This window comes from Mesoplodon densirostris, chromosome 8 (genome assembly GCF_025265405.1).
Source record: "Mesoplodon densirostris isolate mMesDen1 chromosome 8, mMesDen1 primary haplotype, whole genome shotgun sequence".
Lineage (NCBI taxonomy): Eukaryota > Metazoa > Chordata > Mammalia > Artiodactyla > Ziphiidae > Mesoplodon > Mesoplodon densirostris.
Window position 1 is genome coordinate 99381817 of NC_082668.1, and position 17702 is coordinate 99399518.

Here is a 17702-nt window from a genome sequence, read left to right on the forward strand (position 1 = left end):
GATTGCATATTTCTCTTAACTTTAGTACCACAGTCTTTCTAGAAAAATATGCCTTCTTAAAGATAACTTATCTTCAAACTATAACAAAAGTTTTGAAAGATGTTCTTTCTAACTAAGCATTTGGCAAACACTGCACGTTATATGTTGAATTTCAATTTTGGAGAGTGTGCGTGCATCACTGAGAAATCCTGCGGTAACAACAAAACAATGCTCTTTAACCCAATATTTCCCAAACTAATTTTTACTGACTACAATTGGCATTGACTGTTATTATACTCATATCAAATATCTAATGTTCATGACTATAGTGATTATGTAATGCTATTTTCAGGCTGGCTTCTTCAAAAGACAGTACAAGTCTATCCTACAAGAAGAAAACAGAAGAGACAGTTGGAGTTACATTAACAGTAAAAGCAATAAAGATGATTGAAGACTTCTTTCAGATTGAGAGAATAACAGACTCAGGTTACAGTAAACTAAAATTTAGACACTGTTTACAAGAAACCGTGAATTTTGCTCAGACTTCTTCTATGTACTTCTTTTAGTCATGACCTTGTGACATGTTATGTCTTAATGCAGATGAAAAATCCAAGCAATGATTATTCTAAGAGAAAATAACTCCAAAAGTAATATTTTAATATATCCAAAAAGATAGATAATCTTTCAGCTCTTAAATGGATAGAAAAACACTAAAGCATCAGCTTATCCAAGATAAGTAATCCCTGGACAATACCTTGAAATGAGTGCATCTGAATTAAAATTACGTTGAGGAAGTAAACAACTCGACTGGAGAAAACTTGGACCTTGAGGTATCATTCCTTTAAAAGAAATACTATTTACTATATGTGCTGGCTTTGGTAAAATTAATTCCACCAAATAGGTAAGGATTCATTTCTAATAGATCTTTGAGACTTGTTTGGAATATGTTCTCTAGAAATATTTAGTAGAATTTTTGAAAGAGCTGTTCCCAAATTTTCTAATGAATAGAAGAGGAACATTATCATTTTAAAGCATATTTTATCTTTAAAGACCTTGATTTGTAATATTTTTCCTATAAGCTTTGATCAACAACCATTTATTCAGCAGTCTATGAATACTATGGCCTGATGAGCAAACTTCAGACTGAAGTTATACACTGGTTTGAGCTTAATGGGATAATTTCTGGATAATTATTGTTTATACAGCTATGGATTTTTTCTTTCTGTACATATATATATATATATATATATATACACACACATAAGTTTTTTTTTTTTTTTTTTTTTTTTTTTTTTTTTTTTTTTTCTTTTTGCGGTATGCGGGCCTCTCACTGTTGTGGCCTCTCCCGTTGCGGAGAACAGGCTCCGGACGCGCAGGCTCAGCGGCCATGGCTCACGGGCCCAGCCACTCCGCGGCATATGGGATCCTCCCAGACCGGGGCACGAACCCGTATCCCCTGCATCGGCAGGCGGACTCTCAACCACTGCGCCACCAGGGAGGCCCCACACATAAGTTTTTAAGAGAAAATATATGTTTGTATAGGTATAAATCCAGTAAGTCCTTCTATAACACAATTTTATCAAGGGAAAGGTATTGAAGAGTAAATTGTAAAAATCCATCTTTAATCCAAATTTTTGTTTATAAAAACAACAGTACTTACTTAGAATTCTAATTTATATTCTAAAACAGATCGAATGTTGCACTTTAGCTGATATATGTAAAATATGAAAACTGTACCTCACTAAGTTTTAAAAATCAAAGCTCTGCAAAGAACATATTGGGGACCAGTATTTCATACAAATTAGATACTGTTTAAAATGTTGACTATCAAATTCAGCAAATAAACAAATTCTTGTTTGGATGTTACTCCTTTCTCCTCACATGTAAGTATGAAATGTGTTTTCACCAGTACTATAAGAGCATTCTCTTCTTCAGGGAAATAGAGAAGCAAATTTAACTGTAAAATTGAAAAATATAGATTTAGCTTGTATCAGGTAAAAATGTGACATCAAAATTTCCATGCTTTAGTGATGACTGAAGTATTTTAAGTTTTTTGTTGGTGTTATCATCTTAGACTTTTTATAATGAAGTAGTTTCTTTCTGCGTCTAAAATAATTTAAATACCTCTTCACTTGCAAATACAATCACTTTTTGTAATATTTATTCATGCATATGAACTAAATGCTGATAAACGCAGAATATAATTTCATCTGATTTGTCCCTACATCTGTCTTGATATGAAGGTTGTGGCCAAATTTTTGAAATCTGTTACAGGAAGTGATAGGTTAGAGGGCAGTCTTTACCACTATGGAAGAGGATTTCTTCATAGAGGTCCCTGCCAACAGCTGTCTTCGTCAGACCACTTAATTCCTGTAAGTTATCTGTTCACAAATTGGTGGCTGGAGAATGAAAAATGCACAGAAACTTGTGAAGACATTTGAGCAGTGGGACCCAATGAGCACGAAACCTCCTGAACTCAGGAGTGTACCAATAGAAATTAATTCAATTTTAAAGAACGCTTTGACAAAAGATACTATGTTTTTTTATGATTAAAAAACAAGTAGTTCTTTCAAGAAAATGTCTAGGCTCATTGGTGGAAAATCAAATCCAAATTTAGAATTGCTTTCTCAAGGATGATCCCTGAGGAAATTTAAATTTGGTTCCTTCCTACTAGAAATGACACCATTTCAGGTAGGATTCTAACCAGTTAGATATTTTGAATAGTTTATGTGTATTATGGATTTCAAAACCCTACCACTTTGAGTTTTCAACTTTCAGAGACTATTCACCAAAGTGGTACTATAACTTTTTTAAAAAATCCATATTTTTTCTTTTTGGCAAGTAGTCTAGGTATTAGAGAGCTTTTGAAAAAATAGTACTATTTCTGGTTATATCATTTCCTAGCTGTGTAATTTAATATTGCTGGATTACATACCTCATCAAGAAATCAGGACAGTCTTTCTTACATGAACTCTGTGGTCTGTTGGCATCAGGCTATAGGAAATTTAACATCAGAATTGATGGACAGGAATCCAAATTATTTCACTTTGGAATTAATCTAGGTTAAATATTGATATATCATGTTTAAATTTCAAGTATATGAAATATTTACTTTCCATTCCAATAAATACTTTCCAAAAACCAGAATTTAAATTGTTTTGTATATATTTCATGTCTTATTTTTAAAGCCTAGAAGCTAATTTTTAGTAACATCAAAAATAGCAATTTTAATTTCTTTTAAAAAGTTTTTTCCTTACTAAAATATCTGTTTAAAACATGACAATATCCCTTCATATTAAAATTCTAATTTTCACATTCCTCTTATAAACAACTACGTTACTTGGGAATCATTCATTTCTTCCATGCTTTTTCCATAAAGATTGATAAGTCTTGGGTGTACTCTGTAAAGAATATAAGAATATGCATGATTATTTCATCAACCTATCATTCTGTTATTTTTCACACATAACCCCTATCAAATGTGGTGCATAATACCAAATAGAAATCTAATGATAGCCAATGAACATTCATGGCAGAGCTGCCATCTAGGAAAAACTGCAAGGCCTAATAAATCAGCAGCAGTAATTCCTGTAAAGCCCAGTCACCCGTGCATGTAGAAAGCTCACATCTAGCAGGCTACTCAGGAAGCCCTGCGCACTTCTTCTACCCACTGAGTCATAATGCTTACCAACAATAAGTTTGCATGTTCCCAAGCCTGTTTATAACCCATTGCTCTTGTTAATAAATATGTAAAATTGTTCTTATGTGGGCCTCCCTGGTGGCGCAAGTGGTTGAGAGTCCGCCTGCCGATGCAGGGGATACGGGTTCGTGCCCCGGTCTGGGAGGATCCCATGTGCCGCGGAGCGGCTGGGCCCGTGAGCCATGGCCGCTGAGCCTGCGCGTCCGGAGCCTGCGCGTCCGGAGCCTGTGCTCCGCAACGGGGGAGGCCACAACAGTGAGAGGCCCGCATACCGCAAAAAAAAAAAAAAAAAAAAAAATTGTTCTTATGTAAAGTATGCTTTGGAAAGATGATAAAAGCAAACTGCTGAACACAAAGTGTTACAGTATTTGTTGTGGGTAAAAGGAAATTTTAAATGACTGGGGGATTAAATTGTAACCATCTGCTATTCAGATGGCATCACAAGGTTTGAGATCTTAATCCATTTTTAAAAATTCAAAATGGAAATTGTAGACGTACATTATCTGTATAGTTTGTGAAGAATGGTAATTCAGAATGCCAACATAGAGACTCATAACCAAAGAAAATGCTTTGGTTCTACATAACAATTAGTGAATAAATACAAAGTTACACTTCTTTATTTATTAAAATTGTACATGTGTCTTTTTATGCTTCCCTGACTTACAAATTAAATTAGCCAACTGCCTGTTTTGATAGTTATAAGAAGGCAACTTCCATTTATATGTCCATCAGACACAAAACTGATAGAACAAGATGGTGAAATAATTAGACTTACCTAACATGGACCTCTGATGCAACTTCCATTAAATCACCATCTACATTCCAAGGGAAACTGCTTCCTGTAGCAGTTTCATGTGGTCCATCTTCTTCCTCTGGATTGTGTCCACTGCTGTTACTCCTTGGGTGAACTTTTACTTCTTCAACAGTGTAAGTCTCAACAAATGGAAAATTGAACTAAAAAAAAAAACCCAAAAAATAAATGCAAATAATCTTGGTACTTGCTTTATCCCTAACTGTGATGCAAACTAGGAAAGTTCACTGTGCTCTCACTTGCAAGTAAATATCAATGTGCATGCTGATGTTTTCATAGCTTTGAAACTCTAATTAGTTCCAATTTCTTTGGAAGAAGGAGCCCCTTTTCTGAAGCTTTCCTAGCTCATTTAGATCTAGCAGCTGGCAAACTTGTTTTACGACAAATAGTATATGTCTATGAAATTATATACAATAATTTCCAATAAAAACTAAATATTTAATATTGGTCTGTTGTTATAGAGGATTTATATAATCCACTGACTTGATTATTGTCAACTAGTTTAACTGATGTAGAGCAAACTCTAGAATAAGTTTCACATTTGGAATTTAATTAGGAAGAACTAAACTTATGAAGGTAAAAAGAGAAAGTCCATCCCATGTGATTTTGACAGGTATTTGCCTGTCTCATCCTCACTTTAAAGATGTACACAAGTTGCATGATAATTATGGTTGCTTACTGGCCACTCTAGCATGGTACAAAGTCAGCTTCATATTTCAGTCTTTCTTGGTCATGCTACCCAAAGCAACCTACAGATTTTATTTTATCCTTATCAAACTACCCATGGCATTTTTCATAGAAATAGAACAAATAATCCTAAAATTCATGTGGAACCATAAAAGATCCAGAATTGCCAAAGCAACCCTGAGGAAAAAGAACAAAGCAGGAGGCATAACCCTCCCAGACTTCAGACAATACTACAAAGCTACAATAATCAAAACAGTGTGGTACTGGCATAAAAACAGACACATAGATCAATGGAACAGAATAGAGAGCCCAGAAATAAGCCCACACACCTGTGGACAATTTAATCTTTGACAAAGGAGGCAAGAATATACAATGGGGAAAAGACAGTCTCTTCAGCAAGTGGTGTTGGGTAAATTGGACAGCTGCATGCAAATCAATGAAGTTAGAACATTCCCTCACATCATAGACAAAAACAAACTCAAAATGGCTTAAAGACTTACATATAAAACATGACACCATAAAACTCCTAGAAGAGAATATAGGTAAAACATTCTCTGACATAAATCATACCAATGTTTTCTTAGGTCAGTCTCCCAAGGCAATAGAAATAAAATCAAAATTAAACAAATGGGACCTAATCACACTTATAAGCTTTTGCACAGCAAAGGAAACCATAGTCAAAATTAAAAGACAACCTAAGGAATGGAAGAAAATATTTCCAAATGATATGACTGACAAGGGCTTAATTTCAAAAATATACAAACAGCTCATACAATTTAATAACAAAAAAAAAACCAATTGAAAAATGGGTAGAATACCTAAATAGACACTTCTCCAGAGAAGACATACAGATGGCCCATAGGCACATGAAAAGATGCTCATCATTGCTAATCATTAGAGAAATGCAAATCAAAACTACAATGAGGTGCCACCTCACACTGGTCAGAATGGCCCTCATTAAAAAGTCTACAAATAACAAATACTGGAGAGGGTGTGGAGAAAAGGGAACCCTCCTACACTGTTGGTGGGAATGTAAATTGGTACAGCCACTATGGAAAACAGTATGAAGGTTCCTCAAAAAACTAAAAGTAGAGTTGCCATATGTTCCAGCAATCCCATTCCTGGGCATATACCCAGACAAAACCTTAATTCGAAAAGATACATGCACCCAGTGTTCAAAACAGCACTATTTATAGTAGCAAAGACATAGAACCTAAATGCCCATCAACAGATGAATGGATAAAGAAGATGTGGTACATACATACAATGGAATATTACTCAGCCATAAAAAAGAATGAAATAATGCCATTTGCAGCAACATGGATGAACCTAGACATTATCATACTAAGTGAGGTAAGCCAGACAGAGAAAGACAAATACATTATCATACTAAGTGAAGTAAGCCAGACAGAGAAAGACAAATACCATATGGTATCACTTATATGTGGAATCTAAAATACAACACAAATGAACTTATCTACGAAACAGAAACAGACTCACAGAGAACAGACTTGTGGTTCCCAAGGTGCAGGCAGGGGAGGGGAGGATTGGGAGTTTGGGATTAGCAGATGCCACCTATTATATATAGGATGGATAAACAACAAGGTCCTACTTTGTAGCATAGGGAACTATATTCAATATCCTGCAATAAACCATAATGGAAAAAATATGAAAAATATTATATATATGTATAACTGAATCACTTTGCTGTAAGCAGAAATTAACACAACATTGTAAATCAACTATACTCCAGTAAAAATTTTTTTTTAATTTAAATTTTTCTTACTTGCCTAAGGAAACTATAGTGAAAAAATATGTATTCTCTGAAATAACTAAGATAGCCAAGTAACTTTTTAGTAGAAATGCACAACTACTCATTTATTTCAGTTTTCAGATAAATGGCATGAGGTTTATCACAAATATATTATCTACATGTTTTTTTTCCCCTTCTTTCACATATAAACCTCGATGAAGCACAGAATTTTAAAAGTTGCCAGAAAACTATTTCCCCCAATACCCTTATTTTGCTATATGTGGAAACATCAAGGTCCAGCAGATCTTACAGTTTATACTGAATAATGCATGGGTTACATGGTGGATAATACTGGGTTACATGATGGCAACAGTTGTTCTATTTGAAGTACAGGGTTAGCGGGCCCGAAGCAACTCTCTGTTGGAAAAAGCAAGGCTCTCTCTAAAACTAAGGTTTGGGGCCTTAAGGTAAGGTTTGGGGCCACCCTTCACACTGCACTTGTAAAATGTTCTACATTTTTCACTCATTGTAAAAATAATGTGTTTTAGTTGTTTTTTAAAACATTTTTGAATTATTTATTTATTTATTTGGTTATGCCAGGTCTTAGTTGCAGCAGGCAGGCTCCTTAGTTGTGGCATGTGAACTCTCAGTTGCAGCATGCATGTGGGATCTAGTTCCCTGACCAGGGATCAAACCCGGCCCCCCTGCTTTGGGAGCACGGAGTCTTAACCACTGCGCCACCAGGGAAGTCCCAAAATAATGTGTTTTAAATGAGTCAGTGATCACTGGCCATTATGGGTGAAATTGTGTCCCCCGTAAAGATATCTAGAAGTCCTAACTCTTAGTACATGTGACTGTCACCTTATTTGGAAATAGGGTCTTTGCAAATGTAATCAAGTTAAGATGAGGTCATTTGGGTGGCCCTAATACAATATGACTGATGTCCTGGTTAAGAGAGGAGAATGCCATGTGAAGACAGACACTCAGGGAGAATGTCATGTGATGAACAGGTCAGAGACTTGAGCCATGCAGCTAAAGCCAAGGAGTGTCAGGAACTGATGGCCATCACCAGTAAGTCTATTGTCTTACATCATCAGTTTTCATGGGCACACTTCACAAAATGAAGCTCCATTCATCCATGCATGCACATTTATTACCTAGGAAGCCACAGACATTGTTAGATGGGACTTAGGGAAGCCAAGAGCATGATAGCATGTGTGAGGGTGTGTTTGGGGCATGAGGAAGGGAAGTTAACAATTAAAGTTGTGCTATATATAAGTGCCATGATGGTATAAGCACAGAGAAATGAGAAGAGGCAAACAGGCTCAGGATATTGGGTGAATTGCCCTCTTGAGCTGAGTCTTAACACAGAAGAATTAGCCTGGAGGTGAAGAGAAGCTCTGGAGAGAGGAAACCACGTTTGCAAGAATACAGAGAGATGCCATGATCAAGCATAGTGTGATACTGATGGCAACACTGGTATTTTGGCATTTATTTTTCAGAGTATGTTAATGCCTATATTTGATATTAAAACATAGACACATATGGTGTTATGGGCTGAATTGTGTCCCCCCCTCCCCAACTTATATGTTGAAGTCCTAACTCCCTGTACCTCAGAATGTAACCATATTTGGAGATTAGGTCTTTAAAAGCTGATTAAGTTAAATGAGTCTTTTAGGGTAGGCCCTAACCCAATATGACTGGTGTCCTTATAAAAGGAGGAAACTGGGACACACAGAGAGACCCCAGGAATGTGCATGCACAGAGAAAAGATCAAGTGAGGACACAGCCAGAAGGCAGCCATCTGTAAGCCAAGGAGACAGGTCTTGGGAGAAACCAAACCTACCCAGTCTGTGGTATTTGTTATGGCAGCCCTAGAAAACAAATTCAATGACCAAAGCATGAGCAATCTGGTGGAGGATGGCAAGAAGCGAGGCTGTGACATAGGCAAGGGCTAGAATACAAGGGGCCATGTATTCCACATTGAGGAAATTTGATATCATCTTGATGACAATAACACATTGAAGAATTAGGCAGGAGATAAATCAGATATGTATTTTAGAAAAATCCCTCTAGAATGCAGTCTGGAATATAAGACCAGAGAAAAGAAAGATCAGAAGGAGGCTATTGGAAGCAAGAAGGGATTAAAATTTGAATTAATTGGTGGACTGGTTGTGAGGAATGAGGGAGAGGGATCCAGAGTAACTCCAGGATGGGTAGAGAGTGGTGCCACTGCCCTTTGTAGGGAAACACGGAAGGAGCACCATCAGGGAAGAGGGCAATAAGGTAAGTAGTGGACGTGCTGGACTCAAGATGCCCGTGAGTTTTATAACCTTCTCAGCACACTGGAAGGCACAGTGGTCCTGCAAATCAGAAAGGAAGAGAGAACCCTTGGTAGTGTGCAAAGTTCAGATAGTGGTTCAAGCAATGGGAAGCAGTGAGATCACCCAGGAAAAGGTATCATGAGAAGAAGGTTACAAACAAACCCCTGGGGAATAACAAGGGTTTTAAACCCCCTAAACAAAAATGATGGTCAAAGCAAACATAGAAATTGTTTCAATATGAACAGAGAAAACAAAGGCCAGCTACAGGATGGAGTTGAAAAGACTTGAAGAGTAATTTTTACCTCTATCTATTTCACACAGAGATGGGAAATGCAAGATGCGTCACCTACAAATGATGGTTTTCAGTACATTCTACAATTGTTCAGATACATGAACATTCAGTTCAACCTAGAAAGATGGCTCAGAGACCTAGACTGTTGCTCTCCTTAGGCTGAAGTGCCGCATTTCCCTTCCTGGATACCAGAACTGCTACTAATTGACAGTGGATTATATAACCTTATATTTATCTGGTCTTTATAATATTACATAATTTATATAAATTTATATTTTTGAACATGTCACCATGAAGGAAAGAGACTACATACACATGTATATGTGTATATGTATGTCTGTGATTTTTTAACAAATGTATCAGACTAACATTGCTTGAAAGCAGTCACCTTGGGAATGAAACCAATTATTCTTACTATATACCATTATGCAAAACAGTTTAGAATTTCTTTGCAAAAAAATTACAGAGCAGTAGCATGGACTTGAATTTTTGGAAAGAGCTGAGCCAATCAGTTAAGCCTAATGAACCACACACACACACACACACACACACACACACACACACACACAGAGGCAATAGTTTTTTTGTATCAAAAGCAAGATATGACTGGTTGAGTACCTGAGAAAAATGGTTATGTCTTGCATAACATGGTCTCCTTTTGAAAAAAAATTACTTTCCTATAGATACAGAATTACATTCACTACTATGTCTTTGTCTTTATTTTTTATAGTAAGCATCTATTACTTTTAAAGTCAGAAGAAAGCTACTTTCGTAATGAGAAAAGGATGTCTACAAAAATTACCTAAGACATTTGCCCCTTAGGCAATTCCAAAAGAGAACTTCTGTAAGTAATCTGTGCAGTCGTGCCTCCCTAAAATAAATATACAGCTTCTCAGGGTAAGTACCTTGGGGTTATTACTCCTTTAAGTTCTCAAATTTATTTAATAGAAAAAGAATAGGAAAAGTTTATACCAAGGTAATGGCACTCATTATCTCTTGGAATATAGAATTTTGAGAGCTTTTTTTTTTTTTTTTGCGGTACGCGGGCCTCTCACTGTTGTGGCCTCTCCCATTGCGGAGCACAGGCTCCGGACGCGCAGGCTCAGCGGCTATGGCTCACGGGCCCAGCCGCTCCGCGTCATGTGGGATCTTCCCAGACCGGGGCATGAACCTGTGTCCCCTGCATCGGCAGGCGGACTCTCAACCACTGCGCCACCAGGGAAGCCCGAGAGCTTTTTATATATATTGTTATCTTGTTTCTATTTTCTGACTTACAAGAAAACCAATGAACATGTATTGCTTTGGATTAAGAAAAATAATAAAGTTGCAAACAAAATTAGCAACATCTGAAAAGGCATACATTCCTTTAAAAATCAATAAATCACTATTTTCCCAAACACATATACATAAAGTTATTAATTAGGCTCACAACCTACATTATATCTGCTTTTGTCCACTTGTCTCCTTAGAGATTTATATTTAAAGAAAATAGGACTGTATATAATTTTATGGCATAATTTCCTAAACATTTCATTCAACTGGTTGCTCAATAAACACTGATCAAATAATGTAGTAGGCAGAGGAGATCTGAAACTTCATGAAACCTGCCTGAGAAAGTTTAAAATTATAAAGAAGCAAAAATGAGAGCCTTGCAGTGGCTACCTATGTAAGAAAGATTCAGCTGCTGGTCACCGGCTGGATTTACTCTCCTTCCCCCATCTGTTCTCCCCCAACTACATCCAGGCACAATTTTATACCTGTAAGAAGGTATGAGACTGTAGGGTTTTACATGCATACTATGTACTTCAAGATTCATAATTTCAGAAATTCACATATTTCTGGATCAGTTTCCTAATAACTGGCTCAAAATGTCTGCCAAAAGAATATGGCTTATAATAGTTATTGCTTCTCTTTAAAACAAATCCCTTAAAATGGAAGTACAGTTTTATCTATCTCTACAAATACCACCACACATCCTAAGTTTAGAATAAAATAAATAACATCTATATAAAAGTAGTGTATTTTAAAATATATTTCTGCAAATCTATTTCAATCAATGTAAGTAGGCTGATCTTAAACAACAGGAAAATCCAAAGGTCATAACTTTAGAGGGAGTCTGCTGCCATAAAATCAAGAAGGCTAAAAATCTCAGATTTCACTTCTCTTCATTCTGAAGAACAGCTGAGTATGTCATTTTATCCTTAATTTACTTCACATTTCAATATAACACTACATTTTCTATTTTCTCTTTGCACACACACACATAAATGTATATAACCACCAACCCACAATTCAAAAAAGGCCAATCCATATTAATACTGGTGGATACTTTTCAGAATTTGAAGAAAGAACAAATTGAAAAAAAAAAAAGGTTAATGCATTCAGAAGAAAATAAAGCCTTCTTACAAGGCAGGACTCGGTGTCAACTCTGGCAGCATCTCCCTCCCCATGATTAATTGCTTTGCACACAGGTAATCTAAATGGTTTACTGTACCTGGTTTTTAACACTTGCATATCTTTTCAGGTGTTTTATAAATTCTGGTCGAGAGGTGTTTCGTGAAATTATAAGAGCCATGCTTCCATTATTTAATCTGAAATTAAATATTTGTATTTGACATTAAAATATTTATTAAGAGAGTACATCAGAAATTACTCTGTATCATTCCTCCTAACAAATAATGTTTACTAGAAGTTGTAGGCAAGCTAGATAAATCACCATCACATTAAATTTACCTAAAATTATTAAACCATATCTTGCTGTGTTGTCTTTTAAATGAAACAGCCTTTCAAATTAGTTTTATTAAACAACTGACTGATTTCCTTCTCACCAAGCACTGACACCAAGCACTTCTTAAAAAATGAATCATCATGCATCCTATTCACATATTAAGACATAATTTGAAATCCAATGTACTTACTTAGGGATTCTAAGTGTGAAACCATGTATTTTTTTAAAGATGTGTTGTACGATAGTTAATAAATACAAATGGTCTAACAACTAGTTCAACACTTTTTAAAATCTAAAGTGTGATTTAAATATTTATTTATGGGCAGGTCTAAGTGACATAGGAAACCAAATAAATCAGAGGCTCTTGGATGGATGAACTGGAGTGAACAAATGCTACCACACATGTTCAGTTAAATGACTGAACATTTTAATCTTGCATAACTCTTCAGTTCAATATAAGAGGTTGCAAATTTAGAGGTGTGATTTAGTGCCAAAAAGCCACTCACAGATGCATCTAGCTTTAGAAGGCAGTTTGCAGAAATATGTGCAAATGACTTCTAGGCTCAGTTTCAGTGCAAATATAAAGTTATTCCAAGAATAACAATGACGACATAAAAAAGAGCTCTTTAAATCTTATGGAAGCTCAGGTTAGAGCTGTAAGGGACCTTGGAGATTACCCAGTCATTCACTCAGTTTATGTAGAAGGAAAAGAAGCCCCGAAGTTTAAGTGATTGGTTCAAAGACAGAGAAAAACAAAATAATCACTGGAACCAGAGCGCTTAATCCAGGGTCCACCATTCCTTTTACCCATTACGTCACCTCTTCCCAACTGGAAATAAATAGTACCAAAACATAAAAAAATCTAGAAACAATAAATGCTGGAGAGGGTGTGGAGAAAAGGGTACACTCTGGCACTGCTGGTGGGAATGTGAATTGGTACAGCCACTATGGAGAACGGTATGGAGGTTCCTTAAAAAACTACAAAGAGAACTACCATATGACCCAGCAATCCTACTACTGGGCATATACCCTGAGAAAACCATAATTCAAAAAGAGTCCTGTACCAAAATGTTCATTGCAGCTCTATTTACAATAGCCAGGAGATGGAAACAACATAAGTGTCCATCATCGGATGAATGGGTAAAGAAGATGTGGCACATATATACAATGGAATATTACTCAGCCATAAAAAGAAATGAAATTGAGTTATTTGGAGTGAGGTGGATGGACCTAGAGTCTGTCATACAGAGTGAAGTAAGTCAGAAAGAGAAAGACAAATACCGTATGCTAACACATATATATGGAATCTAAGAAAAAAAAATGTCATGAAGAACCTAGGGGTAAGACGGGAATAAAGACACAGACCTACTAGAGCATGGACTTGAGGATATGGGGAGGGGGAAGGGTAAGCTGTGATAAAGTGAGAGAGTGGCATGGACATATATACACTACCAAATGTAAAATAGATAGCTAGTGGGAAGCAGCCGCATAGCACAGGGAGATCAGCTCGGTACTTTGTGACCACCTAGAGGGGTGGGATAGGGAGGGTGGGAGGGAGGGAGACGCAAGATGGAGGAGATATGGGAACATATGTATATGTATAACTGATTGACTTTGTTATAAAGCAGAAACTAACACACCATTGTAAAGCAATTATACTCCAATAAAGATGTAAAAAAAAAAAGTACCAAAACATTAGTGTTTTGTGCATTCTTGATTTTTTTTTTAATTACTTAGTTTTTACTGGTAAACATGAAAAGCATTTCATGTGTCTACCTTTCAATACTTATTAGTAATTGAAACACATGCTATGTGCTTGGCACTGTTCTAAATATTTTCCATACATTAATGCATTTAATCTCAGAAAAATTCGAATACAAAAAATTAGTTCCTATCAGCAACTTGCACTGAGGTATTCTGAAGTAAATTATACTTTCTTGTGAAAAAATAAAGGTGGAAGCTGAAACTCCTTTGCCATTTCCCTGAATCATTCAGAAGCTAAATTTTTGAATACGTTGGTCAGCTGAGGCTCTGATGTAAAGGCCTTTAAAAAAATGACATGTTTGCTTACAATCCACAGAAGATATCGCTAACTAGTCATCCTCCTCTGAAAAAATTCATCAATGCAGATTGAACCTGGAGAGTAAGCAGTGGAATTCCAGGCCAGCTGGAAAATGACTGGAGCAGCTTGGAAGGAGGCATGAATCTACTGCTCCCAGGAGAACAGGACTACTTCCCATGAAGGTCCTTGAGCAAACACGAGAGTCAGAGATGGCGTAGGGTTAGAGCAGCATTGTGTCAAGTCCTGGAGAATGCAGCTCTAGTCAGCCAGCCAGATCTTCACTTTTCGTGGGGGAAACTACATTAGGGAGGTGCACAGCTATCTAGGGTTTCTGAGGGTATGGGGAGGAAACAATCCGCCTCAATTTCTAAACCACACAAGCTTCAGCACTAGAGATAATTAATGAGACTCTGACATCTGATTTTTAAAATAGTTTCTCGGGCTTCCCTGGTGGCGCAGTGGTTGAGAGTCCGCCTGCCGATGCAGGGGACACGGGTTCATGCCCCGGTCTGGGAAGATCCCACATGCCGCAGAGCGGCTGTGCCCGTGAGCCATGGCCGCTGAGCCTGTGCGTCCGGAGACTGTGCTCCGCAACAGGAGAGGCCAACAACAGTGAGAGGCCCGTGTACTGCAAAAAAAAAAAATTTTTTTTCTCTTCTTCTCTAACTTTGGATATTTCCCTCTTTCTTACTTTCCTATCAATTGCCAAGGAAAACATTTTAAATCAATCCCTTTACCAGTTGTTAATCCTTCAGGTTAAATATTTTGCAGGGAAGTTGAAACTAATCATTAAAATGATGTTATGAATTGCCAAAGTACATACATAAGTCATTCTTTTATTCCACTTCTGGGGAAAATCTAACAGTGATGATATTACACAACATTCATCACCTTTCTTCTATGCTCTACAGGAACGCAAGAGAAATATATTTTCAGACCAATGATGGACAACTACATGAAAAGGATGTGCAAGAGATGGAACAGCTATAGCTTGTGGATAAAATAATGATATATAAAATGTCTCATGAAAATGTGGGCAGTAGATTCAGATGCACCACAATTCACACTAAATATAACTAAAATGTTTCCTCTGACTAAAAGTATCATACACACGTACATGCTATTCCTGCTAAGGATGTATACGTCTGCACTAAAATCGAAAGGCAGAGACATGCATAAGGAATACCAGAATTAAATATAATATTCTCAATGACTGGTAAATAAATAAATAAAGCAAAGTAGACATAAAATAACACAATAAGATCATGTCAATAAAACCCAAGGAATATTATTTTAGCCTCAGTGATATTAAAAAATCAGAGTAAAAAAAATCAGAGTAAATTATCATTTTTCCAGTATAACAGTTACTCTCAGCCTACTCTGAAGACAAATCCCTTAAAATCAACTCAGAAATGACTACCTCTTGATAATATTCTAGTTAGCCAAGAGTTAGCAGGGTATTCTGAAAGATAAATGTGGTTTATAGAAAAGTTTTAATGGGACTTCCCTGGTGGTGCAGTGGTTAAGAATCTGCCTATCAATGCAGGGGACACGGGTTCGAGCCCTGGCCCAGGAAGATCCCACATGCCATGGAGCAACTAAGCCCGTGCACCACAACTACTGAGACTGCACTCTAGAGCCCACGAGCCACAACTGCTGAAGCCCATGTACAAGAGAAGCCACCACAATGAGAAGCCCGCCCACCCCAACGAAGAGTAGCCCCTGCTCACCGCAACTAGAGAAAGCCCACATGCAGCAACCAAGACCCAACTCAGCCAAAAATAAATAAATAACTGAATGAATGAATGAATGAAAAGTATCAATGATTCAATGAAAATGCTTACTAACCTGGTAGTAGGTGCCAAGCCTCTAGGTGCCACTGAACACAGGCACGGAATTGCCATAATGCTGACATTCAAGAACTGACCCTGGATCATTTGCCACTGATCATCACAGTCTAAAGGTAATAGAAGGGATTGGTTACTTTCCCCCACCAGAGCAAAATGTCAATAGAGCCCTGCTCAGTTCTCAAGGAGGTAACTTCATACTCACCAGAATTTGGAGATCCCTGTGCCCTCCTAAAAGTAGAAAACAAGACAAAGAAACATCACATCACATACAAAAAAAATAGCATCTATTAAACATGAGATGATTAGAGAACCCAACATTATATATATTAGATTCAGCAGTAAGTAAAAATATGTGAACAATTCTGTCACTGCATTAGTTGTTGATTCATTGATTCATCAGTAACAATGATTTTCAAAATTTCTTTTAAGACTAGAGCATTTCCTTTGTGTGGCTTTGAGTAATATTTTTATTCCACATTAGAAATTCTCATGAGGGCAGAAACTATGGATTTTGTTTGTGGGCGTATTTTATCCAAGGTGTCTGGCATACAGCAGGTACTTAATAAACAGCTATTGAATGGACGGATGGATGGATGGATGGATGGATGGATGGATAGATGGATGGAGTGAATAGTTGTTTCTGAAGACAGATGCCAAACTACGTGGCCTAACAGAATCTGTAGGACCCCATGATTCTATATTCTTCACTAATACGATAGAATAACAACCAAAGATCACAAGTCTAATAAATTGTTTATATCAAACTGTTTTATGCTTCAAAGAAAGATACAGATTCCTGTATTACTTTGAGCTTTTCACTTACCTTTCTTCTAAATCCTGAGGGTCATTAAATGGTAAAAATGATATTTCACATTCCTCTGGCCTAAAATATAATGAAATTTGTTATTAGCACTCATTGACTCTGGGATATGAAATTTGGGGGTTAAGAAAAAAAGACTTACTTAAGTTTTGCCAGTGCCTTAATGACAGCAAAATCCATACGTTGGCTAGGGGACATCCATCGATGTTTTTCTGCCAGAGCCAAAGCTCTTCCACCAAAGCCAAACATGGCTGAGAACCCAAAGCGAAGAAACTTGCCCGTGGTGCTGAAGGTACAGACATCGACTGGCTGTACGTGCCCTTGAATGTTATATTGAATATTAGTCAGTCAGCAAGTAAGTAGAGCCAGGTGTCAAAATGGCAAACAGGAGAGCATATTTATTTACTCAGAGAAGAAGAAGAAAATGTCAGGCTACTTTATACCATAATATCCTATTTTCTCTTCCACTCTCACTACCTACAACTACTGCAATTGCCATTTATAACTTTTTCAGGTACCAAGGGAAGAGACACAAAGTGGTAAATTTTGCAGCTTACTGCTATTTTAAACAAAACGTGGCTAAGGAAGTGAAGTTGAGTACATGTGCAGAGTAAACTCAGATTTAACAGATTTGCATTTATTAGAGCTTACATGCTTTACATCAGTTGAGATAATAAAAGGTCTAGTGGAAGGACA

General features: G+C 36.9%; 2 protein-coding genes across 2 annotated transcripts in view; one reads left to right on the top strand and one right to left on the bottom strand.

The window, feature by feature from the left end:
• Positions 1-1234, top strand: part of ITGA4 (integrin subunit alpha 4) — an 86675-nt gene extending 85441 nt beyond the window's left edge. Inside the window, exon 28 of the mRNA XM_060106911.1 lies at positions 332-1234. Coding sequence (XP_059962894.1) covers positions 332-430 — 99 coding nt within the window. The 3' untranslated portion in view covers positions 431-1234. The remainder of the gene's footprint in view (positions 1-331) is intronic.
• Positions 1235-3310: 2076 nt separating this feature from the next.
• The window catches only part of CERKL (ceramide kinase like), a 156631-nt gene continuing 142239 nt past the window's right edge, over positions 3311-17702 (bottom strand). The window contains exons 7-13 of the mRNA XM_060105961.1: positions 17149-17326; positions 17010-17069; positions 16389-16414; positions 16185-16293; positions 12041-12137; positions 4455-4633; positions 3311-3380 (exon numbers count right to left, since the gene is read on the bottom strand). Of these exons, the coding sequence (XP_059961944.1) occupies positions 3311-3380; positions 4455-4633; positions 12041-12137; positions 16185-16293; positions 16389-16414; positions 17010-17069; positions 17149-17326 (719 nt within the window). The remainder of the gene's footprint in view (positions 3381-4454; positions 4634-12040; positions 12138-16184; positions 16294-16388; positions 16415-17009; positions 17070-17148; positions 17327-17702) is intronic.